The 26240-nt window shown below is 34.5% G+C and overlaps 1 protein-coding gene across 2 annotated transcripts in view; it reads right to left on the bottom strand.

The window, feature by feature from the left end:
* Window positions 1–26240, bottom strand: part of DIAPH2 (diaphanous related formin 2) — a 932191-nt gene that overhangs the window by 455386 nt on the left and 450565 nt on the right. For both annotated transcript variants that reach the window (XM_043457771.1, XM_043457769.1), the window contains 2 exons: window positions 20405–20506; window positions 6962–7201 (listed from right to left, as the gene is read on the bottom strand). In XM_043457771.1, the coding sequence (XP_043313706.1) occupies window positions 6962–7201; window positions 20405–20506 (342 nt within the window). The remainder of the gene's footprint in view (window positions 1–6961; window positions 7202–20404; window positions 20507–26240) is intronic.

Here is a 26240-nt window from a genome sequence, read left to right on the forward strand (position 1 = left end):
ACAATAATAGTGGGATACTTTAATACCCTACTCACAGCTATGGATAGATCAACTAAACAGAAAATTAACAAGGAAACACAAACTTTAAATGACACAATGGACCAGCTAGACCTAATTGATATCTATAGGACATTTCACCCCAAAACAATCAATTTCACCTTTTTCTCAAGTGCATACGGAATCTTCTCCAGAATAGATCACATGCTGGGCCATAAATCTAGCCTTGGTAAATTCAAAAAAATTGAAATCATTCCAGTCATCTTTTCTGACCACAATGCAGTAAGACTAGATCTCAATTGCAGGAAAAATACTATTAAAAATTCAAACATATGGAGGCTAAATAACACGCTTCTGAATAACCAACAAATCATAGAAGAAATTAAAAAAGAAATCACAATATGCATAGAAATGAATGAAAATGAAAACACAACAACCCAAAACCTATGGGACACTGTAAAAGCAGTGCTAAGGGGAAGGTTCATAGCATTACAGGCTTACCTCAAGAAACAAGAAAAACGTCAAATAAATGACATAACTCTACACCTAAAACATCTAGAGAAGGAAGAAGTGAAGAACCCCAGGGTTAGTAGAAGGAAAGAAATCTTAAAAATTAGGGCAGAAATAAATGCAAAAGAAACGAAAGAGACCATAGCAAAAATCAACAAAGCTAAAAGCTGGCCTTCTTAAAAGATAAACAAAATTGACAAACCGTTAGCAAGACTCATTAAGAAACAAAGGGAGAAGAACCAAATCAACAAAATTAGAAATGAAAATGGAGAGATCACAACACACAACACTGAAATACAAAGGATTATAAGGGACTACTACCAGCAGCTCTATGCCAATACAACGGACAACTTGGAAGAAATGGACAAATTCTTATAAAAGTATAACTTTCCAAAACTGAACCAGGAAGAAATAGAAGATCTTAACAGACCCATCACAAGCACAGAAATCGAAACTGTAATCAGAAATCTTCAAGCAAACAAAAGCCCAGGACCAGATGGCTTCACAGCTGAATTCTACCAAAAATTTAGAGAAGAGCTAACATCTATCTTACTCAAACTCTTCCAGAAAACTGCAGAAGAAGGTAAACTTCCAAACTCATTCTATGAGGCCACCATCACCATAATTCCAAAACCAGACAAAGATGCCACAAAAAAAAAGAAAACTACAGGCCAAGATCACTGATGAACATAGATGCAAAAATCCTTAACAAAATTGTAGCAAACAGATTCCAACAACATGTTAAAAAGATCATACATCATAACCAGGTGGGCTTTATCCCAGGAATGCAAGGATTCTTTAATATCTGCAAATCAATCAATGTAAAACACCACATTAACAAATTGAAAGATAAAAACCATATGATTATCTCAATAGATGCAGAAAAAGCCTTTGACAAAATTCAACATCCATTTATGATAAAAACTTCCCAGAAAGCAGGGATAGAAGAAACATACCTCAACATAATAAAAGCTATATATGACAAACCCACAGCAAACATTATCCTCAGTGGTGAAAAACTGAAAGCATTTCCCTTAAAGTCAGGAACAAGACAAGGGTGTCCACTCTTACACTGCTATTCAACATAGTTTTGGAAGTGTTGGCCACAGCAATCAGAGCAGAAAAAGAAATAAAAGGAATCCAGATAGGAAAAGAAGAAGTAAAACTCTCACTGTTTGGAGACGACATGATCCTCTACATAGAAAACCCTAAAGACTCTACCAGAAAATTACTACAGCTAATCAATGAATACAGTAATGTTGCAAGATATAAAATTAACACACTGAAATCCCTTGCATTCCTATACACTAACAATTAAAAAACAGAAAGAGAAATTAAAGAAACAATATCATTCACCATTGCAACAAAAAGAATAAAATACTTAGGAGTATATCTACCTAAAGAAATGAAAGACCTATATAGAGAAAACTATAAAACACTGATGAAAGAAATCAGAGAGGACACAAATAGATGGAGAAATATACCATGTTCATGGATTGGAAGAATCAAGATTGTCAAAATGACTATTACTACCCAAAGCAACCTATAGATTCAATGCAATCCCTATCAACCTACGAACGGTATTCTTCACAGAACTAGAACAAATAATTTCACAATTTGTATGGAAATACAAAAAAACCTCAAATAGCCAAAGCAATCTTGAGAAAGAAGAATGGAACTGGAGGAATCAACCTGCCTGACTTCAGGCTCTACGACAAAGCCACAGTCATTAAGACTGTATAGTAGTGGCACAAAGACAGAAATATAGATCAATGGAACAAAATAGAAAGCCCAGAGATAAATTCACATACCTACAGACACCTTATCTTCAACAACGGAGGCAAGGATATACAATGGAAAAAAGACAACCTCTTTAACAAGTGGTGCTGGGAAAACTGGTCAACCACTTGTAAAAGAATGAAACTAGAACACTTTCTAACACCATACACAAAAATAAACTCAAAATGGATTAAAGATCTAAATGTAAGACCAGAAACTATAAAACTCCTAGAGGAGAACATAGGCAAAACACTCTCCGACATAAATCACAGCAGGATCCTCTATGACCCACCTCCCAGAATATTGGAAATAAAAGCAAAACTAAACAAATGGGACCTAATGAAACTTAAAAGCTTTTGCACAACAAAGGAAACTATAAGCAAGGTGAAAAGACAGCCCTCAGAAAGGGAGGAAATACTAGCAAATGAAGAAACAGACCAAGGATTAATCTCAATATACAAGCAACTCCTGCAGCTCAATTTCAGAAAAATAAATGACCCAATCAAAAAATGGGCCAAATATCAAAACAGACATTTCTCCAAAGAAGACATACGGATGGCTGAGAAACACATGAAAAGATGCTCAACATCACTCATTATTAGAGAAATGCAAATAAAAACCACAACGAGGTACCATTACACACCAGTCAGAATGGCTGCTATCCAAAGTCTACAAGAAATAAATGCTGGAGAGGGGGTGGAGAAAAGGGAACCCTCTTACACTGTTGGTGGGAATGCAAACTAGTACAGCCACTAAGGAGAACAGTGTGGAGATTCCTTAATAAACTGGAAATAGAACTGCCATATGACCCAGCAATCCCACTCCTGGGCATACACACCAAGGAAACTAGATCTGAAAGAAACATGTGTACCCCAGTGTTCATCACAGCACTGTTTATAATAGCCAGGACATGGAAGCAACCTAGATGCCCATCAGCAGACGAATGGATAAGGAAGCTGTGGTACATATACACCATGGAATATTACTCAGCCATTAAAAAGAATTCATTTGAATCAGTTCTAATGAGATGGATGAAACTGGAGCCCAATATACAGAGTGAAGTAAGCCAGAAAGATAAAGACCAATATAGTATACTAACGCATATATATGGAATTCAAAAAGATGGTAACGACAACCCTATATGCAAAACAGAAAAAGAGACACAGATGTACAGAACAGACTCTTAGACCCTGTGGAAGGCGAGGGTGGGATGTTCGGAGAGAACAGCATTGAAACAAGTGTACTATCAAGGGTGAAACAGATCACCAGCCCAGGTCGGATGCATGAGACTAGTACTCGGAGTTGGTGCACTGGGAAGACCCAGAGGGATGGGATGGAGAGGGAGGCAGGAGGGGGGATCGGGATGGGGAACACATGTAAATCCATGGCTGATTCATGTCAATGTATGGCAAAAACCACTACAATATTGTAAAGAAATTAGCCTCCAGCTAATAAAAATAAATGAAAAAAAAAAGTATGTAAGTAAATAGTCCTATAATAATTACCTACACAATGCATAATGGGAACCAGAGAAGAGGAGTTAAAGGACTACTGGTAAAACCATAGCTTTTACTAGACGGACCTTTGTTGGCAAACTAATGTCTCTGCTTTTTAATATGTAGTCTAGGTTGGTCATAACTTTTCCTCCAAGGAGCAAGTGTCTTTTAATTTCATGGGTGCAGTCACCATCTGCAGTGATTTTGGAGCCCAAAATCTATTTGCCATGAAGTGATGGGACCAGATGCCATGATCTTAGTTTTCTGAATGTTGAGTTGTAAGCCAGCTTTTTCATTCTCTTCTTTTACCTTGCAAAGCACATTCCTTATCTGATATACCCACAAAGCGCAGTGTCTAGGGAAAGCTATGCTAAGTATTTTTAAATGTTTTATTCTGAGGTAGATTATATAATATTATACACTGAAAACAAAAATAACAAATGACCCTGAAGCACAACATTACTATTGGTTAGAATTTTAATAATCAACAGGTAAGCATAGGCCAAGCTAACATTGGAAACTCATCTGCAGAGAAATGATTTTATTACAGTTCAACACCCTATATTGGTGACTTACAGTGATAACACACTGCTGCAAATTAGCAAAGCATTTTGTGATGCGGGTAGTACTTATTGTGACCATCTGAATTTTTAATATCATTTTACTACAAGAAACATCTGATAAATTTAACTGCTTATGACATGGCTCCTTTTAAACTATGTTAATATTTTAACATAATCTATAGCTTCTTATGAAAAGTAGAAGAATACAGTTTTAAATTCACCAAGAAAGGAAATAATCATTAGAATAATTTATGTAGGCAAGTGATATCATTTTAAAAGTATAGTCAGTACCCAGCAAAGAAAGCCCCCTCTGCTATCTTTATTAAGGAAAATTGCTAAGAAAAATCAACCAAGTAATCTTTTAAAATATAACTGGAATTTAACAGCAATTCTAGCCAATCATACATCAGTAGTTAATTCAATTTCCAACAGATTATAAATTTAAGCTAACTATTTCTACATACTTCAGTAAATTTCTCTCATTTTAGACATTTATATCTACTTAGAATCCTTTGCATTTCAGGAACATCTTTTTAATCCTAGATACTGTGGGAATATCATACATATATATGATATTTCTCTTTCTTAATGACAAGTATTCCCCTGAACATAAAAATTCTACTGAAAAATGGGAGAGGGCAAAAGATTTTTAAACATTCACTTCTTTCTCTTTTACAACATCTATTACTACATGCTAGTATTTCCCACAAGAATATTTTTTATTTTATTTGAAGTTGGCAAAAATCTTTGTGCTGAATCCTTTGAGCATACTTCTAGTGATAGATGTCAGACCAGCGCTGTGTGGAAGAACTTTTATTTGATAGGAAGATGACAGGAAGAAGCCTCTATCCAAAATATAAGATGCAACTGTACAATCCTGTGAGATTAATGGAATCTTTTCTTCCTACGTATAAACGACTTATTCATTATTACCTCAATAAAATCAGTTCACATTATTAATTTGAATAGTGTGAAATTAAGACACTTAAAAAGGTACATATTTATTTAAATTAGGACAGTTTGTTTTAAATGTCTTCTTTATATGAATTAAATGTGAAACAGACTAACAATACAAATTTCCAATGATATTTTAACTTATGTTTTTGCAATCACCAATGAAGAACACTTTAAGATTCATTCACTGTGCCTACAGTATATACTCTGAACAACTAACATCTTGAGAAGAGATGCTTGTACAAGTTTAGAGTATATGATGTGCAATAAAATGAAAAGTCTTATTTAGTTTTACCCTCCAAACCAGGGTGTGAGTTATTCTAATTTATTACAAGCACTGCTTTATTCTCATTGGCATTATCAAATAATTTCACATGTCCCCTCATATCACAAGAAGAGGGACTAAAAATTTGTGTTATTTAACAAAAATCTAACATTCCAGACCATCTTGCCTATCTTCCCATCTTTCCCTATGCCTCTCAAAAATAAATCGGGAGTAAACAATACAATCCCATTATGTATCTTCTTATCTACAAATGTTATTCTTTATGTCTATCTGGGAGAGAACAACCAGGAGCATTTTTGATACATATTAAAATGCTAGCACATTTATATGTAATGCACATCTATTTAATGCATAAATAGAGAAGAAATTTATATCCATTCCTAGATTGGGGATTCTTGTAATAATATACTTCAAGAACTAACCAAAGTTTTGTAATGTTTTCAGATGTAAAAGAAAAAAAAAGTGAAACAATGGTGAGATGTCAAAAACTGATTGCTTGTTTTCAGATTTATTTCTGTCTCTAGCTTTCTTACAGGCCTTCCCCTCAGAGTCTGTTCAGTTTTCTTTTTGTGACAGGTTTTTCTCTTGAATATGGTGGTTTGCACTAACCTCGAAATGGACCTATATCATCACTTGTCCGTTTCTTTGTTTACCTTTCACAAGAATTAAAACCTCGAGAACAATACCATGAAATGGTTTAATCAAAACAATAAGAGGATTATCAGTTAATTTTTGAAAAACTTTTAGTTATTGCACTGGATTCTTAGTATAAGTTTATTAATACAACACTTTCAACAAAAAAGAGTATTATTTTCTTACTCTCTTCTAGAGTAAGCAAAGCATATTCAGAAAGAAATAATTGGCTATTACCTCACTGAACTTAGCTCCTCAAATACTTTCTGGACAGACACAAAATAAGTTTGAAGGGATTAAAATATAACATTGCATCTAGTTTATAAAAGCCATTTTTCTGGATCTAAAAACTACACAAAGATTTGATCAACAAGAGCTGAACAGTATACCACAGAAGAATTTGCAGTCTTTGAGATTTTATTACAGTAAGGTTTTTAAAAATCATTTATTTGTTTTCAAGATGACTTCACTCAGTCATGTACAGCTCTCTGTGACCCCATGAACTGTAGCCTGCCAGGCTCCTCTGTCCAAGGAATTTTCCAGGCCAGAATACTGGAGTGTGTGGCCGTTCCCTTAACCAGGGGATCTTCCCAATTCAGACATTGAACCCAGCTCTCACACGCCATAAAATTCATCCTTTTAAAGCATATTTTTTTGGCTTACATACTATTGGTGTTTAAAGTGACTTCTCTTTCATAGATGAGATTATTGTTGCAAACTGGCATTATAAGATGTTCTCTTACCTTACAGAGAAAGTTGATCTTAAAACCCAAAGACTGGGCATTTCTTGAGCCTGAGTTCATGTAGTTTCCAACCAAAAGAATTAACTCTAAAAGTCTGTTAAAGCTTTCACTTTTCTTCAGCTCTTCACAGGCCAGCGTTACCGCTATGATGCTTGGCTTGATGTTGTTTACATGTTCTTCAAATGTGAGCTTGAAAAGAATGCTCTTGAGACGAGGCCGCAACATTTTCACTGAGCTCATCTGTAAGATAAGGAATGCTGTATAAGATTATATATATACATGTAAATAGAGGAAACCAGATCTGAAAGAGACACATGCACCCCAATGTTCATCGCAGCACTGTTTATAATAGCCAGGACATGGAAGCAACCTAGATGCCCATCAGCAGATGAATGGATAAGGAAGTTGTGGTACATATACATCATGGAATATTACTCAGCCGTTAAAAAGAATTCATTTGAATCAGTTCTAATGAGATGGATGAAACTGGAACCCATTATACAGAGTGAAGTAAGCCAGAAAGATAAAGACCAATACAGCATACGAACACATATATATGGAATTTAGAAAGATGGTAATGATAACCCTATATGCAAAACAGAAAAAGAGACACAGATGTACAGAACAGACTTTTGGACTCTGTGGGAGAAGGCGAGGGTGGGATGATTCGAAAGAACAGCATGTATATTATCTATGGTGAAACAGATCACCAGCCCAGGTGGGATGCATGAGACAAGTGCTCGGGCCTGGTGCACTGGGAAGACCCAGAGGAATCGGGTGGAGAGGGAGGTGGGAGGGGGGATCAGGATGGGGAATACATGAAACTCTATGGCTGATTCATATCAATGTATGACAAAACCCACTGAAATGTTGTGAAGTAATTAGCCTCCAACTAATAAAAAAAAGAAAAAGAAAAAAAAAGATTATATATATACATGTAAATAAATAAATATATATATATATAACACAGTAATATATATATAAAGCCCATTATTTTTCTCTCTAGTGTGGATCATTTTATAGATGATACTGTAAAAATTTTGAATAAAATGAATTCTCTCTGGGTTTTAACAGTTGTATTTCCATCTCCAGAACACTTTAACAAATATTATTCTGTTTTAGACGTTTCAAAACAGTATTTTTTTTCAAACGTTAAAAAAACAGCCGTTCGATTTCAAAGAATAAATGAAATCATCCTTATAGCATTAAGAAAATATTATTGAAACTAGCCCGCTGCTATATGTTAATTGCATAATCATTAGTCACCAATAACATTTAAAGTGCCAAAAATCTGTCCCTGAGGTGAACCATGAAAATGCACAAATATAACATTGAGTTGAATGAACAGCTGGGCCACATATAAAAAAAACATATATATGATGACAGATAATATAAGTGGAAATACATTTCCTAAAAAAAATGTGGCTTCACTATTACCTATTTCTATGCTGTTTGAAACCAGAGCTAGAAGACTAGCTCTGATTGAGAACCTAATAATTTTAAACCTATGATCTATATTAATAAAATATATTAAATATTTATATATGCTCTAAAGAATTTCACCTGCTTGACAGAATGTTGATGTTAAATAAGTTATGGTAAAAGTACACGAACTTACTTTTAGGTACATTATTCAAGAATTCTATATTGGTTTTCTTCAAAACAGTTCATTAGGTTTTACTTGTTTCATAGTATGGGTCCACATTCTCTATTCCCTTTGGTATAGTTCCTATGATAATAATTTCTTTCAGTCTTTAATTTCCCATAACTCCAGGTCATTTAACTAGTTTTCATTCACCAAATTAATTCTGGGAGAGAGGTGGGTGGAGGGTCAACACATAAGAACATACACAAGCACACACACAATGAAATTATTAACAATCCTAATTATTTTATTTTTTACATATAGCTTAGCTTTTTAAAATACAAATGCCAGTCAAAGAGTAGGCAAGGGATAACTGTAGACAACATGAAAATAATTTGACAACATAAATAAGAGTCCTTAGTTTAAGGACTCTTAAACTAAGAGTTCTTAAGGGGACAAAATGCCCCTCAAAAGCAGCAAAACGAGTTGTCAAATAGACCCTATCTGCTCTAATATAAAAATAAAGCATAATCTATCATTTTTCCTCTTTGAAATAAAATTTGTCATTAACCATGGGTGTCTGCCTCTCCAAAAATTAACCTTTGCTATCTGCTAATCCTCCTATATGCATTCATGCTTTTCATAGGCAGATGTATAAAAATATACTGGGAATATCCCTGTTACTATGTCTGAAATGTAGGTCATATCACTCATCAATAGCTTTGCAAAAACACAATCAGGGGAATATTCAAAGCATCCTACTGTTTTTTTCAGTACTTGCATAGTAAGTATAAGACATACCATCTACTCACAAAAAGTGTCCAATGGAGCCTAAAACTCGTAACACAATCACTTGATAACTATAGCTAACAATAAAACTAGCCCATGATTCTAAATGGGTAAATAGAAATTAAGTGCTGGAGATGTACACTGAAATAAGACAAAACTTTAAACTCTATGACTACAACGTTTAATGAAGGCTTCACAGTAGAGGGGATACAAATGGATAAATAAATAAAAATTAAGCAAGTAGAGAGAGAGAGAAAGTGAGTGAGTAAGCAAAAACAAACAGGGACCAAAAACAAGTTGTAGACAGAAAGAATGAAGTGAGAAAAGGTTTATAGGTTAGGAATATATGAGGTATATACCTAGGGGCAGAATTTGAATTAAAGTCCCTTTAGAGTCCATGTAAACGCCATAAAAATTGGAAGCTAACCACATTAAAGTCTCCATGAATGAACAAATCTAATCTCCCACATGTAAATTTGTGTGGGAATCTATCCAAGGTCCTACGTCTGTTTCTGCCTTCATTTATGCCTTTATCCCCGTTTCCAAATCCTTTCCCACTTAATTTTTTCTTTCGTTTCCTTTCGTTACCTGGCTATCATTAGCACAGAAGCATGTTTTCTATTATTTTATTAATATATGTTTAAGAAGTAGGAATTTTTCAGTCTCCCTGATGGTTAAAAAAACAACAGAACTACCTGGACCAGGTGCTAGTCACCATATACCTCCCTTTTGGCTATGCCCTGTAAGACCTGTAGGAACCCTGAACACCAAGGTGGCTTTGGTGTGAGATCCACAAGGAATTTAAAACCTAAGCTTACATAGATATTTTTAGTCTTGCTTCAGTTCTAATACCATTTGTTTTCATTCATATCTGTGTTGCATTCATATCTGGTTCTGGGCTTTGTATGTCAATGCTTGGTCTACTGTTTCTGGGCTTTGTATTTCAATGCTTGGTCTACAAACCCAAAACATCATGGATTTGATTTTTTTTTTCCAATACCACCCCCAACCAAAATAATGTGACCGAAAGAACTTTAATAATTATAGTAACAATAATAGCAATTAACATTGAGTACTCTGTCCCAGTCACTGTTCTTGAAATCTGTTACATACGTATATGTGGATTTGATTCTCAAAACCACCCTAGGAAATGGTTATTCACATTGTGTGTTAGTCGTTCAGTCATGTCTGACTCTTTGTGACCCTATGCACTGTAGCCCACCAGGTTCCTCTGTCCATAGAATTGTCCAGGCAAGAATACTGGAGGGGGGAAACATTCCCTTCTCCAGGGGATCTTCCTGACCTAGGGATTGAACCTGAGTCTCCTGCATTGCAGGTGGATTCTTTACCATCTAAGCCACCAGGAAAACACGTTATTCGCGTTAGTCTCCTAAAAATGAGGAAAGTGAAGCACAGAAATACTAAATAACCTGTACAGAGTCAAATTGTATGTTGAAGTTCTGATCTCAGGCATTTTGGCTACAGAATTCAGACTCTACACCAGGCCACCTCTTAAGTCATATTGAGAGTGGTATGTATGACTTGTTGAAAAAGAGACTAGGGACAGGAATACTGTTAGCTAAGTTTTCAAAAGGTCTTAGAAACAGGTAATGCCCTAGGATGTTGACAGTAGAAAGGGAAAGAAAGCAACATACACAAGAGGAAGAAGCAAGGGGACTTAGTAGTAAATGACCAGTTATGGGAGGATAAAGTCAAAGACGGTTCCATGGTGTTTAGTCCTTTGTGAGGTAGAATACTGTTGGCATTAACGAAGGCAGAAGGAAGTGCCAATTTGGTTTGGCTTACTGTTTGGTTTTTATGTTTGTTTCAGAAAATGAGGGTAGATGAATTTGCTTCCCTTGATCTATACTCCAGTAAGTCAACCAGGGACTAAGGCAGCGGGGGCTGGTAGGGTACGGCTTAGTAGCAAATTCAACCAAATGAGTGAATCTAGACAGTTTTGCAGAGTCTGATTGTGTAAAGCTAATCCACCTAATTTCTCTGCTTCAGTTTCCTCATTTGTAATGAAGGGGAAGGTCCTGTTAAGCAGTCTTGCTTTGAAAATTAGGTAGGAGCCAAACATATGATCCATATACATTAGTTCCTTCCTTTTTTGTCTCTATCTCTTGAGTTGTGGAAAGGTGAGGTAAACAGTGTGAGATCCACAAATAAAAACCATTAGTTGGATGTTACCAAGACATTTTTATTAGCATTTAAGTGAACTTGGTTCATCATCCTTTCAGACACCAGTGTATTTTACTTCTAACAAAGACACTATTAGATTCCCATTATCAGGATATGGATTAGGACATGACTTAGCGATTAAGCAACAACATTAAGACTCCAAACCTTGAAGTCATGTTGAAATCACGGAAAACACAGTGTAATTTAATACCATTCCTTGCCTATATTTTAACCTGAAGAATTACTTAGAATTGGCTCTTATTTTCAGTTCTCATCATTCAAGCTTAAAATTTACATACTTCAAGGTTGGATCACTAAAACTGACTATTTAAATGTGTTCCCTGATCCTTCCAGCATTCGCCCCTCCAAATCGTCACATGAATAGTAAAATGAACCTCTATAATAGGGAAATAATATTGCTTTCCTGATATTTTGAGTTTAGCTATTGTTATAATATCTGGTAGCATTTGGAAATTCAGTCCTTGTATTTAGGAGATAAGTATCAGAGTTGGCAGATTTCGGAGTTATTAGAATATTGTGGGAGGCAGGTTGTTGATGAGGAGCATGTAGACAGAAGAATCAAAGACTGCCTCTTGTGTAGCACTGAACACAGGTCCTTGCATATATTAAACATTCAAATATTTGCTGATTGATTTTAAAAGCACTCCTGAGCTAGCTGACTATTTTCTAGATCTTCTCCCAAGGAAGATAGGCAGGTTGCCTATTGAACAAAATTAACAACAGATGGTAATATTTTACTGTCCCCAAAATGATGTCTTCAGCTAAGATGTCAAACCAGAAATCCTAGGGAATTACTTTTCCTGACTGCTATTACTGGATACAATCTATCACCAATCAACCTGATTCAGGGAAGAGGTTGTGCATTATAAGAGGATCACAGCTGCTCTTTGATCTAGCAAAATCTCTTCCTTCATTTACCCACTAAAATAAAATTTAGTGCAGAGCAGGTGATAAATATCATATGTAATTTGAAAGAAAATCTTATAAAATTAGTGAATAAATGGAAGTACTCATTAATAGAAACAGAAAGTCCAATATCAGCAAAGGACAGGATTGGGAAGCAGATGCACAGTGTAAAGAGGCATTACAGTAGGCTGATGTGGGGCAGTAAGAAGGTATCCTACTTCCTATGTAAAGTAATTAGCTACCAAAAGGATCATCCCAGTGATAGTGCCAAGGCTCAATAACAGCCCGAATTCAGAGCTCTAAATAACTATTTTGAAAGATAGGTTCAAGAGAATTATCCCCTTAATGCTCAGAGAGGGAAAGAAATCATTCTCTGTATTCTCTAGACTCAGAAGGTAAATTATAGTAGAAGAAATGGGACTTTTGAGTTACACAGATCTGGACTTGAACTACAGTTGTCTTACTTTATAGTTACAATCTAATGCAATTTACCAAGTGTTTCTGACACTTTATTCTCTACCAGTAAAATGTATTCCTTAAGTCATTCATACATGTTTCAGTAAGACAAATGAGACCTTATGTGTAAAACTGCTGTCATGAGAGCTGACACAATAGAATCACTCTAAAACAATAGCTATTATTGCTATTATTCTCTTTACTCATTCTCTGAAATTACCCCAAGAAGGTACCATGGTCCCTGACTGTTCTCCAAAACCTGAGATGAAGTTTTCTCATCCATTAAGGAATGTGTGTCACTAGGGCTTGATGAAGAATGGCCTTCAATATCTATTGAGCACTTTGTAAGTTTCATGCAGTGCTCCCTTCCGTCGATTTCAATGCATCATATAAATTTTCCACTAGAAATGTTAGCAGTGAAAACATGTTACTATAAAAATAAAGAGACTTATGGAGGAGGTGAAACTATATGGACTCTCTTAACAGAAGCCACAAGACAGTATGCTTTGATCATACTAATAGAATTTCCTGCAGTCAGAAGTATGAATTTTTATGATCAGAGCAGGGTAGACTGATAGACAATAGCTGAATCTCCATTAGAGGATTTGTCTGTGTAAGGGAATGTCTTAGATAAGTGAAGCAGAGAAATCATAAGAAGCACTGAGTGACATCCCCAGCCACAGTTACAATTATTAAAAGACTCATGTCTCGTAAAGGTACTTGAGTGCACCTAAGTGATATAAGGAAATGGAACAAAAACTTGGCTGAAATGTATGTCTGTTTTTCCTTGTGGTCCCTTGCAGCATTTTAGTTGACTGGCATCCTTTGTTTTATAATTCATTCCTTGAAGTGCTCTGGGATGCTGACCAAGGTGTTGTATTATGTAGGGGATTTATTTGTGTTACAAGATACTTGTCTATCAAATCACATCAAGCAACTATCATGTCTTCAGATGATCTGCACTATATTAAAAAAAAAAGTACACTGACAGCTTTAGTGAGAGCAGCCACAAGTTGGTTATTTCCCCAAAGAGTTAGACACAATTTTGTTAATATAATTTGAATTTTATACACTTTACTACCTATGCAGCTAGTGAATATTGATGTTCTGCCAAACTACCATAAGATTCCAGAGAGAAAGAAAAAAGATCCAATGTGACAATCATGTGTGAAGGAGGAGAAAGCCGTCCTATGCCACTCCTGAAGTCATATGTCACTCACTTTTAAGGTGATTTCTATTTTCTTTCATTTTTCACTGCTAAGAAACACATTTTCAACTGCCATCACATGTGAGCATATGTGATCTTCTAATATCTTCAATATATAATATTAAAGATTCATGGGAATTAACATATATTTGTAATAAATACATATTTGTTACAAAAGTGTTTCCCCCGATACCTAAATACTATTGGGACCCAATATACATTGAAATTGCAGAATAATTTTGTATCAGTGAATATAACAAAGGTGACATGATGAAGTGACGATAAAGAAGAGTCAATTTAAGTTAGAGAGCAGGCAGATCTTCCTATAAAAGTTGTGAGATGTTGAAATGTTTGGAAGCACGGAAATATTTAAAACAAGGACGTCTGTGATTCCCTGCTAAATAAATCATTTTATTATTCTCTTTAGGACATAACCCCCTCCAGAGGAGGCTCTCTACTGCTCACTATTGTACTTTCTGCAATACACCTAGTACTCAGACTGGACAAAATCATCAATACAGGTGCACCTGCTGTATGGAGCCAATGGCAAATGTTTGTATATTAGATGTCAGGAGAGAGAAGAGTCATTGGTAATCTGTAAAATGAACCTTTGGAAAAACAGGGTTTTGAAAACTGACTCTATCCCAGAAAAGCAATGATGTGCTCACAGAGAGTATTTTCCCCAAATAGAGTGATATGTGGAAATTATGCATCAACAAATATTTACTCATTTTCAGTCTGGAACAGAACATGATAACAATGTTGACCCCAAGAGACACTGAAAGCTCAAAAGAATTACATTAAGAAATGGATAAAGAATTTTCAAAACATCATTCTAACAACTGTCTGAGGCCAAGAACGGCCATTAGAGCACCTGTAATATGAGACTGTTATTTTAAAGGATTACTGATATATGGATAGGGGAAATGGGTTAATTTTTCATTTTTTAAAATATTTAATGAAAAGCAATCAATAGAAAAATTGATTGACATCCACAGACTTCATCTGAATATTCAGTTTTCAGATGGTTTTCTTTTGTCTCATTTTATTGTAAAAACTGATGAAAAAAAGCAATCCTGTCACAAAATGGATTATTATGAGAAGTTAACAAAATGAACCAGAATCTGAATATATGGATTTGAGAACACACCATGGTGAGTTTTCTTTTACCTGATCTCACAATTATTAAACCATCTTTTTTTTTTCAGATAAAAATGAAGGCACATCTAGAAGTAAGAGCTAGCATTCATATTTACAGAAGGAATGAAAATAGAAACAATCAAGGCATTACATATCAAAACACTGAACACTTTGAATGAAAGCAGATAAAGAAAAATGAAATTTTCCCAATGAACATGCAAACTTGAAGAATGATTTAATATTAATGGAACAGAAGAGCTACAATTTTCCATCCAAACTAACTGCCTTTGATGATGTTTGGGAGAAAAAAAAAAAAGCTTTTAAGAATTTCCTTTTCACCTGATTAAGCTATCTTGAATAGAGCTCATAAGCTCTTGGGGGGCTTCAAAAAAGTTAAAAAGCAAACTGATTTTATAGCTATAGTTCCAACTACAGGCATAAATCTACTCCTCCCGCCTTCACATATTTATGCAGAAAAAGAACAAAAATTAACTGTGCTGTCAGCAGTATCACATAATCTTTGCTTTTCATTATAAATGTTTTTATGCACAAGGCTATCTCAACATCTTTTTCTTAGATTATAGCTTTAGAATGTTTTTAATTGAAAAATATGGGTAATTTTGAAGTCAGAAAAACAAAGTACCCATTACTAAGAGAACTAATTATTGCCTTCTTTTTCTCAGAAGATGTGTTACTTTAATAGATACACACAGTATGGGTCTCCATCCACAGTGCAAGACAAGTGGGAATTTCCATAGCTCTAAGGTTTAAGAACAGCTGAGCTGCAAACACACTGGGAAGAGTCTGAAAGCTCCTGCTGGGGGTTCTAACCGGCAGAGTTTTCAAAGATCTGTGTTTTTTCCCCCAGTACAGGTACAGCACATAATTACAACAATATACCAAATTCAATTCTGTGGGAGGCAGATTGAAGGACAAGTCAGTAGGAAGCTATGCAGCCAATCTACCCCCCAAAGAAAAGGATTATTGATCCTAGATGGTGTGGGAAGTAACATATCCCTCTTCCCAGGAAACCTGCCTCTAGATACAGGAAAGGTTCCTAGATTTTTTTGTTTCTTTTATCTTCTCTCTCTCTCTCTTTTTTTTCTGGTTTCTTTTTAATTTATGACATGTGAAAATAAGCAAATCCAATGATATGGTTGATAAAAAAGAAAGAAGGAAAGAAAGTTTACAGAAATCTTAGCAGCCCAGTCACTGTCTCAGGTAAGTTTATCTTTTTTCAAAAATTCAAACCCTGATTCTTCCCTAGTCTTGCCAGTTTTACTGTTTTTCTTTTGTTTGATGAGATTTTAGTGAATATTGCAAGAGTAATCGCAATTCTGGCATACGTACATCTCTAACTGATGAGATTTTGTTTTTATCATCCAGGAAGTTATACAATAATGAAAATTCTAAAGGACATTGGCAGGGTGATAGGAGTAAAATTAGGAAACAGTATTTACCACTAGAGAAGGCAAAGAAAGAAAAGGACTCAATAAGGAATCTAAATTCTTCAATGTTCAAGTACCAAATGAATACAGAATTAGGAATAAAATGAGCCCACTTGATTTTGCATTCAAGCTAATACATTCAACAAACATTGGTAAGTATATCATGTGAATTAAATCAATATAATACAGACATTTAAAGAAGTTGTAATCTAGCAGGGGTCATTCAATAAAAAACCTTGTGATTAAACATTTAATTAAAAACCATGATAATTTTGAGAAAGGAAAAGAAAAAAAAGATGCTCTGAGAGAATTTAATAGGGAGGCCTAGTAAGTAAGTGAGAGCATAATGGGGAGAAAAATTTAAGCAGAGACTCAAAGAATAAGCAGGAGAGAAACAGGCAGGAGTGGGAGTAAGTGGGAGCAGCGTGTGTAATGGTCCAAAGACAGGAAAGAGCATGGTAAATTCAAAAAACAATGCACTGATGCTTTAAGCAGATAAATAATGATGCAACACAAATGTACTTTAGAAATGTCACATCAAGGGCTGTGCCGAGACTGATTTGGAAAAAGGTCAAAAGCATAAGTGGAGAAAACAGACTAAAAGTATATTATAATGGTTAAGGGAAAGATGATGCTGGCTTGGGTTACAGTAGTAACAGCACAGAAGAGAAGTCAGTAGATCAACTGTATATTTTAGATGCAATTAAGAGTTAATGATCTCTCCTAGATCAGTTTCAACGCATTATTTAAGGTAGCATTCTGATTGCTGTTTCCTGAATAGTAAGTAACCAGAGGTAAGGAAGTAGAAAACAAAAAGAGACTACACTTTGAAAAAACTCATGTTAGGTAATGAAGAGAGGGCAGTATTTATCATGGGCCTCAGGGCCAGTAAAGGGTTTTTTATTCATTCAGCTATCCATTCATATATTTTGGGGCAATGAATGACTTAAGAAGATTCTTATTTCTGAAGAGAAGGGCAGAGTGGAGACTGAGGAACTGAAGAGGCAACAGACAAATAGAACAAAAGTAGGCAGGGGATAATATAGGTAGAGATAACAACTGTGGGTAGAAGAGATACTGCTCTAGCACCTATTTGCTTTCTCATTTCCCTGGTAAGAGATCAGGTTGTCTGTAGGTTGAAAAGAATGGGAAGGGGAGGGAGAAAAGACTTGAAGAAAGCAGATAAGATACGGTATAGTCGCTAAAAACAAAAGACCACTGAATTAAGAACAAGTAAAATAACTGCTGAAATGGCAATGAGAGTCCCGCCGACGTAAAAGCTAAAATGTCATAAAGACACCAATTCAGTTTGCTAAAGAGAACAGGGAGACATAAAGTCAGAGAGTTAGAGGCACAGTGAGAATGTGAAGGAGCTCAGATTTTATTCTGTAAACTCTGGGAGACACTGAAGGATTTCAATATGTAAATCACACAATGAATATACATTTTGAAGAAGACTAATAATTTTGATGGCAGAAGAAAGCAAAAGCAAGACAACAAGTTTGGGACCTTTCTCATTTGGGCAGAGGATTCTATAGATGTCCAAAGTTGTCCTAAATGTAGGCTGTCCATATATTTCCAGGATTAAAAAGTATTTGGACATTTCCACAGAGGAGTGAATTTAATTTCAGCATAGACTTGAAGAAATATATTTGAACATAATTTTTACTTTGAGACCTAAGCTATGCTATTTTTAATCTCAGGCTCATACTTAGTTCTAATAATTATCTTAAAATTCAATAAGCACTTATATACTGGCTATTATATACAAGATATACATGCTTACATATATGTTTAAAAGACTAAGTTATATCATTATTTTAAGAAACTTTTCGCTAGATATGAGACTATCTAAACTATATTTGGACCAGACAAATCCTGATTGATACTGCCTTAGATAATTTACATAGCATAAACTACTTAGAAATGTCCTTGACTATCTTCCCTATAGACATGTAGCTAAGGATGGGGAGAGTAAATAAGAGGACCGGGTGACTTCATGCTCACAGTCCCAGAATTATTTATGGTTGCATGCATAAACACGAAATCTCTTTCCTTTCCTATTTTGCTTTGAGTTCAGAAGGTATATTGCTCTTTATGTCCTCAAACTTCATTTCCTCAGTGTAGTACCAAGGATATTCCTCTTGAAGGACTGGCTTGGCAAACATACATCTTCCAAGATAAACTGCATTCAGGAAAAAAATGGCTTTGGAGAAACTGCAGTGTTCCTACTGTAAAACTCATAACCATCATGACACAGCTGAATTCTCAGATGGTATATAACCTTGCTTCAATTATAATATGAATTTTAGTAGCTTAAGTTTTAAGTGTTTAGAAAATTTTATTATTTAATATGTGTTAAAGTATTGCTACTTAATAAACAATATCTGGCCAGTTTAGTTAATTTGCTTAATTCAAAAATGAGAGATAGAGTTTTTTCAGGTATCTATACATGCTCTATTTCACCCTAAATATACATTCCTAATTTGCTTTTCAAGGATTTGACAGAACCCTCCTACATCAGCATATGCAGTGCTATATCTGAGAACTAATAAACTCTAAATATGGGTAAGCAGTTATTGCATATGTTCAAAAGGAATATTCTCTGTTCTATCTATCTATCACATTTTGACTTTAAACAGGATTTTTAAATTGCAGAGTGCCAATCAGATCGAATCAAATGTATTACTATTAAAGAGGTTATAAACGATTCTGGATTAAGCAGAATATTTGACTATTAAGTGCAATGGTAATTTTTAACAGTCTTAGTATGCAGATGGAAAATGGTCAGAGAGTCAGGGTAAAACTGAAAGCTGTAATAGAACTGTTTATTCATATGAGACCAAACTTGAATTAAACACAGTCAAAAATAGCTTTTCTCTAGGAAATTAAATAAATCATCATACCCACGATCTTTTTGTCAATTATTTTGAACAGCAGTTTTGAGAAAAGCTTGAAACACACACACATATATATATATATATACACACACACATATATATACGTGTGTATATATATATATATAATGCTATAGTTTTAATACATAATCTACACCTAGTCCTATTTTATACCCTTTAAAATGAAGAGGAGATAAGAAAACATAATTCAAAAAGAAAAAAACATAATTCATTTCAGTAATTATTTAACCACATTAAAGCACGAAATGTATTTATGAAATTTTATTTCCAGCTGAAACTGTGTATTTAATGGTTTTAATCAATTAATGAAACTCTACGGGAAATCTGAAAATTTTTGTCTTTTTCCTGATACAATATATACCATTCGAAAGAGACTCTAGAATACTTCTAGTTATCTATAACAGTTTCCATCTTTCTACCCTTAAGAAGCATAACTTTATTAAAAAGCCAAATTCTAATAGCAAGATCTAAATAGAAGGAAAAATAGTCAATACAATAATGTGTTATTTTTATATATTAATACTAATATCAGCATTGATATAGAGGAAGATCCCTGAGATGTTGTGAGGTATTTCATAATGTAGATCTTAACTTCTTTATTTTTCAATAATATTATAAGTAATAAGGTTTTTTTTTTTTTTCCTGACAGCCAATGTTACATAAGTCATACAGTTATACGGTAGAAAAAATATATATATAAGCAATTGAAATGTCTCCCCCTCGTCCGACCCGTTTCTGTTAAGGGTTACCTCCAAGCTGAGCCTGTGGGCCCTTAGGCTAGATACTTACCACAACTCCAAACTGTTCAGGTTCACAGAGGTCATCATATTCATTCTTCAGCTCTGCTAGTTCATTGAGTACCTTCTGCTCAGGAAGATGTTTTACAAGGTTCTAAAAGGAAATAAAAGCATAACAGTTTAGTATTTCATTATTAGGATTATAAAAGATACATTAACAACTATAAAAGTGATTAACTAGTATAGTGGATAAATTTCTGATTGTGTTTCTGTCACAGTACCAATGTATCTTCCCCTTCTCCCCAAAAACTTAACCAAAAAACAGCTATAATTTAATGTGAATAAATATATAGAAGTGTTTGGTTTCTCTGCACTATAGTATATAAATGTTAAATTAAAAAATCATATGACAATAAATAACATTACAAAATTGACTGACTTTCTAGGTCTTAAACACATACCATAATTTTAAGATTTATTTCCTGTCATGATAATTAGTCAATCTCTAAAAAAACAGGAAAATACTATGTAGAATTTACTTATGTGCAGTAATAATAATCATCAACTATACTCTTCAATATTGGCAAAATTTGGAATCATTTTCAGTCTTACAAACCACATCAAGCCTATAAAAATAATCTCCCATTATTTATAATATCTGTATTTTTTTTCTATCCTGTTCTTCTATGTGATTTCCAATTTCTAAAACAATTTTCCAAGAAAGAAGCCTAGCTTTGGCCCCTACAGTCCACACATCATTTTCCCAGCTATTTCAACTTTACCACCTCAAAGTTGGCCACATCATTGTCCAACACTGAGTCTGAGGGACAAGTGTGGACCCAATTTAAAACTATCTTTCAGATAAAACTGTTAAAACCATCTTTCCGACATCTTTCAGATAGTTCACTTAAAAACTATCTTTCAGAACTTCAATATATATACACACACAAACACACACAAATGCACACATATACACACACATACAATGTGTATGTGTGTTAGTCGCTCAGTTGTGCCTGACTATTTGCAACCACGTGGACTGTAGCGTATCAGGCTCCTCTGTCCACGGGATTCCCCAGGCAAGAATACTGGTGTGGACTGCCATTCCTGTCACTGTGAGGATAATGCCTGAGATGCAAAAGGGAATGGCTGATGCCAGGGTGAGCAATGGGGATCCTGTTCTCCAGAATTCAGAAATGTGCATTCTGGTTGGTTTGGTAGGTACTTGCCTTGGTTTTAAAACTCTCTGGTTGCAGCAGGTTTCCCTAATGGCATCTATTAGAAGATCTAAACAGGCAGAAACATCTCTACTGCCTTTTGGAACCAGACAACTAAGGAAATCTTTGTCAAATCTAGGTGACACTCATGGTAAATAAAGAACCCGCCTGCCAATGCAGGAGACATAAGAGACACAGGTTTGATCCCTGGGTTAGGAAGATCCCCTAGGAGGAGGGCATGGCAACCCACTCCAGTATTCTTGCCTGAAGAATCCTCATGGACAGCGAAGCCTAACGGGCGACAGTCCATGGGGTCACAAAGAGTCAGACATGACTGAAGCAACGTAGCCTGCATTGTCAGATCACTGGCTGACTGAAGAGATAATGAAACCCAAACTAGAGTGATCACACACAAGGGATACCGTCCTCAGGAAACAAAAATCAGCTGTCTTTAAGGAGTGGCATAATTAGAGTCCCAAAGTTATAATATATTCAAATCTCCACTTCTCAACAAAAGTATTACAAAGCATGAGAAGAAACAATAAAGCATGCCCTTGCAGGGAAAAAAGAATTTTGACAGAAAGAATTCTGGAAGAAGTTCAGAATTTAAAGTTATAAATCAAATATATTAGATAAACTGTTTTAAACATGCTCAATGAGCTAAAGGAAACTATGGACAAACAACGAAAGGAAAATAATATTATGAATAGAATAAGAATAATAAAGACATAGAAATTACAAAAAGGAATCCAACAGAAATTCTGACAGTGAAAAGTACTGATAACTGAAATTCAAAATTTACTCTATAGGAGTACATATGGGCACCGGAGAAGGCAATGGCACCCCACTCCAGTATTCTTGCCTGGAAAATCCCATGGACGATGGAGCCTGGTGGGCTGCCGTCTATGGGGTCACAGAGTCAGACATGACTGAAGTGACTTAGCAGCAGCAGCAGCAGATATGGGCAGGCAGAGGAAAGGATCAATGAACGTGAAGGTAAGGAAACATATTATTAGGTCGAAGGAACAGAAAGATAAAAGAATGAACAAAAATAAACAAAGCATGAGGGATCTATGGGACACCAAGCATACCAACATGTATATCACAGGATTACCAAAAGAGAAAGGGAAGAAAAAATATTTGAATAAATGATGATTGAAAACTTTCCAAATCTGATGAAATATGTAAATACACACACCTAAGAAGCTCATTAACTCCAAGCAGGACATCAAGGAACTATGAGACACTTTCTAATCAAAGTGTCAAATGTAGAAAATGATAATTTTTAGGGCAGTAACAGAGAAGTGAATTGTCACATTTAAGGAATTCTCAATAGGATTATTATATGATTTCTCCCAATGGAGTCAAAAGGTAGCAGGATAAAATAAGTGCTGAAATAAAAGACTATCAACAAGAATTTTATACCCACAAAAACCATCCTCTAAGAATGAAAAACTAACCTAACCCTCTTTTGTAAATAAACTTTTATTGAAACGCAAAAAAAAAACCAAAAAAAGAATGAAAAACTAAGACATTGCCAAATTAACAATAACAACAGCAACAAGAAAAGAGATAATTTATCACTAGCAAGCCTGTTCTGTCCCCAAATACTAAAGGAGGCCCTACAAGCAGAAACTAAAGGGCAGTAAACAAAATTATGTGTCAATTATACCTCAATAAAACAAGCAAATAAATAAACATACTGCTATATGCAGTCTACATGCTTTCAATAAAAAGATGCAAAGTGATTGAAAGTAAAACCGTGGGAAAAAATATGGCATGTATATAGTAGCCAAAAAAAAAAAAAAGTGAGGTATCTATATTATTGTCAAATTAAAATTGTCACTTTAAATCACAAAAAGGTCACAAGAGACAAGGATATTATATATTATTAAAAGTTTCAACCCGTCAAGAAGATATAATTATTACGAACATATTCCTATCCAAAATACATGAAGTAAAAATTGACAGAGTTGAAGAAAGAAATAGACAGATCTAAAATAATACTTGGAATGCAGGGGTGATTTAACATATAAATATATGATGATCTTTTACTTTTATCTAGTTTGTTTCACTTTTTCTATTTTATATTCAGTGCTCCCATTTCATTTAGTTTTTGTTCTCCAATTTGTACATCTCTCACTTTTTTTGATGTTCTTTTTCAAGCCTTTATCAAGTGTAAGTAAAAAAGCTTTTGTACACATATACAAAATATGTATAATATATATATATTTTAGAAAACTTATGATTTTTTGCCTAACTAAAAAAATTATGACATTTTGACTCCACTTTGACTTAGTATGAATAGAATGCTAGATTTCTAATTAAAAAATAGATATACAACAAGCAACAAAGGTTTACTGTATAGCATAGGGAACTATAGTCAATATTTTGCAATAACCTATGATAGAAAATAATTTCAAAAATAATATATGTGTACTTGGATAACTAAATCAATTTGCTGTGCATCTGAAACATTGTAAGTCAACTAAACTTTAATGAAAAATATATATATTACAAAAAAACAAGCAAGCCGAAACTTTAATTTTTGTGACTTAATTATATTTTGGGTGGGAAAATTGTGCAAAGCTATTTGCACTTTTAATCTTTTGCCACTTTTTTCCCCCATATTGAACTCATTCAACCTAAAAAATACAGGAAAAAAGTGTAGGAAGGAATCTGGCTAAGCTAAAATCACATATATCATCCAGTGAGTAAACATCCTATTTTGTAGAATGTTTAAATAGTAGAGTGTTTATTTCTCTTTGTCCAAAAACAAACGAAAGATCAACCAATGTAATATGCCGCATTAATAGAATAAAGGGAAAACATCTCATATGATCATTTCTAATACATTAAAAGCATTTGATAAAATCCAACACATATTTGTGAGAAAAAAATGCTCTTTAAACTAGGAATAAAAGCAAACTTTCACAACATGATAAAGACCATATAAAAAGATGTTGTCAAAAAAAAAAAAAAGATGTTGTCACAGTTAATATACTCAATAGTAAAAGACTGAAATCATATCTGTTAAGAACAGGAACAAGGCAAGGGTGAATGCTTACAACACATCTATCCATCATAGTACTAACCAGAGCAATTAGACAAGAAAGAGAAATAAAAGGCATTCAAATTAGAAAATTAAAAATATTGTCTCTGTTTACAGATGATGATTTTATATGAAGAAAACACTAAATAATCCAACAAAAAACTGAAAGAGCTAATAAATGAATCCAGCAAAGTTTCAGGATACTTAATCAGCATGCAAAAATCAGTTGTATTTCTGTGCACTATAATCTGAAAGGAAATTAAGAAAACAATTCCATTTACAATAGCATTTTTTAAAGCACCTATAATGAGATACCATTTCTACAATGCCCACTAGAATGGCTATTGTCAGCCAGGACATGGAAGCAACCTAGATGCCCATCAGCAGATGAATGGATAAGGAAGCTGTGGTACATATACACCATGGAATATTACTCAGCCATTAAAAAGAATTCATTTGAACCAGTCCTAATGAGATGGATGAAGCTGGAGCCCATTATACAGAGTGAAGTAAGCCAGAAAGATAAAGAACATTACAGCATACTAACACATATATATGGAATTTAGAAAGGTGATAACGATAACCCTATATGCAAAACAGAAAAAGAGACACAGAAATACGGAACAGACTTTTGAACTCTGTGGGAGAATGTGAGGGTGGGATGTTTCAAAAGAACAGCATGTATATTATCTATGGTGAAACAGATCACCAGCCCAGGTGGGATGCATGAGACAAGTGCTCGGGCCTGGTGCACTGGGAAGACCCAGAGGAATCGGGTGGAGAGGGAGGCGGGAGGGGGGATCGGGATTGGGAATACATGTAAATCCATGGCTGATTCATATCAATGTATGACAAAACCCACTGGAAAAAAAAAATAAAAATAAAAAAAAGAAAATAGAATGGCTATTGTCCAAAAAGTGGGAAATAAAAACTGTTGGTAAGGATGTATTAAAATAGGAACCCTTATGCATTGCTGGTTGGAATGTAAAACAGCACCAGCACTGTGGAAAACAGCTTGGTGGTTTCTTAGAAATTAAAAACAGAATTAACCGTATGATCCCACAATTCTATCTTGGGTATGTAGCAAAAAGAACTGAAAACAGCATCTCAAACCGTTATGTGTACACAAATGTTCATAGCATTGTTATTCAATAGCGAGGAGGCAGAAACAACCTACTTTTTCATCAACAGATATATTGATAAATGTGGTATATGCATACAACAAAATATTATTCACTAGAAAAAGGAAGTTTTGATCCACGTAAAACACTGATGAATCTTGAGAATTTTACACTTAGTGAAATAAGATAGACAAAAAAAGCAAATAGTGTAAGAACCCACTGACCTAGAATAGATTCTTAGACACAATAGAAAAGAGGTTACAAGGGGCTGGGGGCAGAGGGGAACGGGGAGTTACTGCTTAAAAGGATAGAATTTCTGTGTGGGATAATGAAAAAATTCTGGAAATAGTGGTGATATTTGAACAACAATTTAAATATACTTAACACCAGTTAAACTGTATATTTAAAAACAGGTTAAATAGTACACTATATATTATAAATGTTTCCAAATTTAAATTAAAAAAAAAAAAAGAGTAAGCAATATATAACCTTATATGT

This window comes from Cervus canadensis, chromosome X (genome assembly GCF_019320065.1).
Source record: "Cervus canadensis isolate Bull #8, Minnesota chromosome X, ASM1932006v1, whole genome shotgun sequence".
Lineage (NCBI taxonomy): Eukaryota > Metazoa > Chordata > Mammalia > Artiodactyla > Cervidae > Cervus > Cervus canadensis.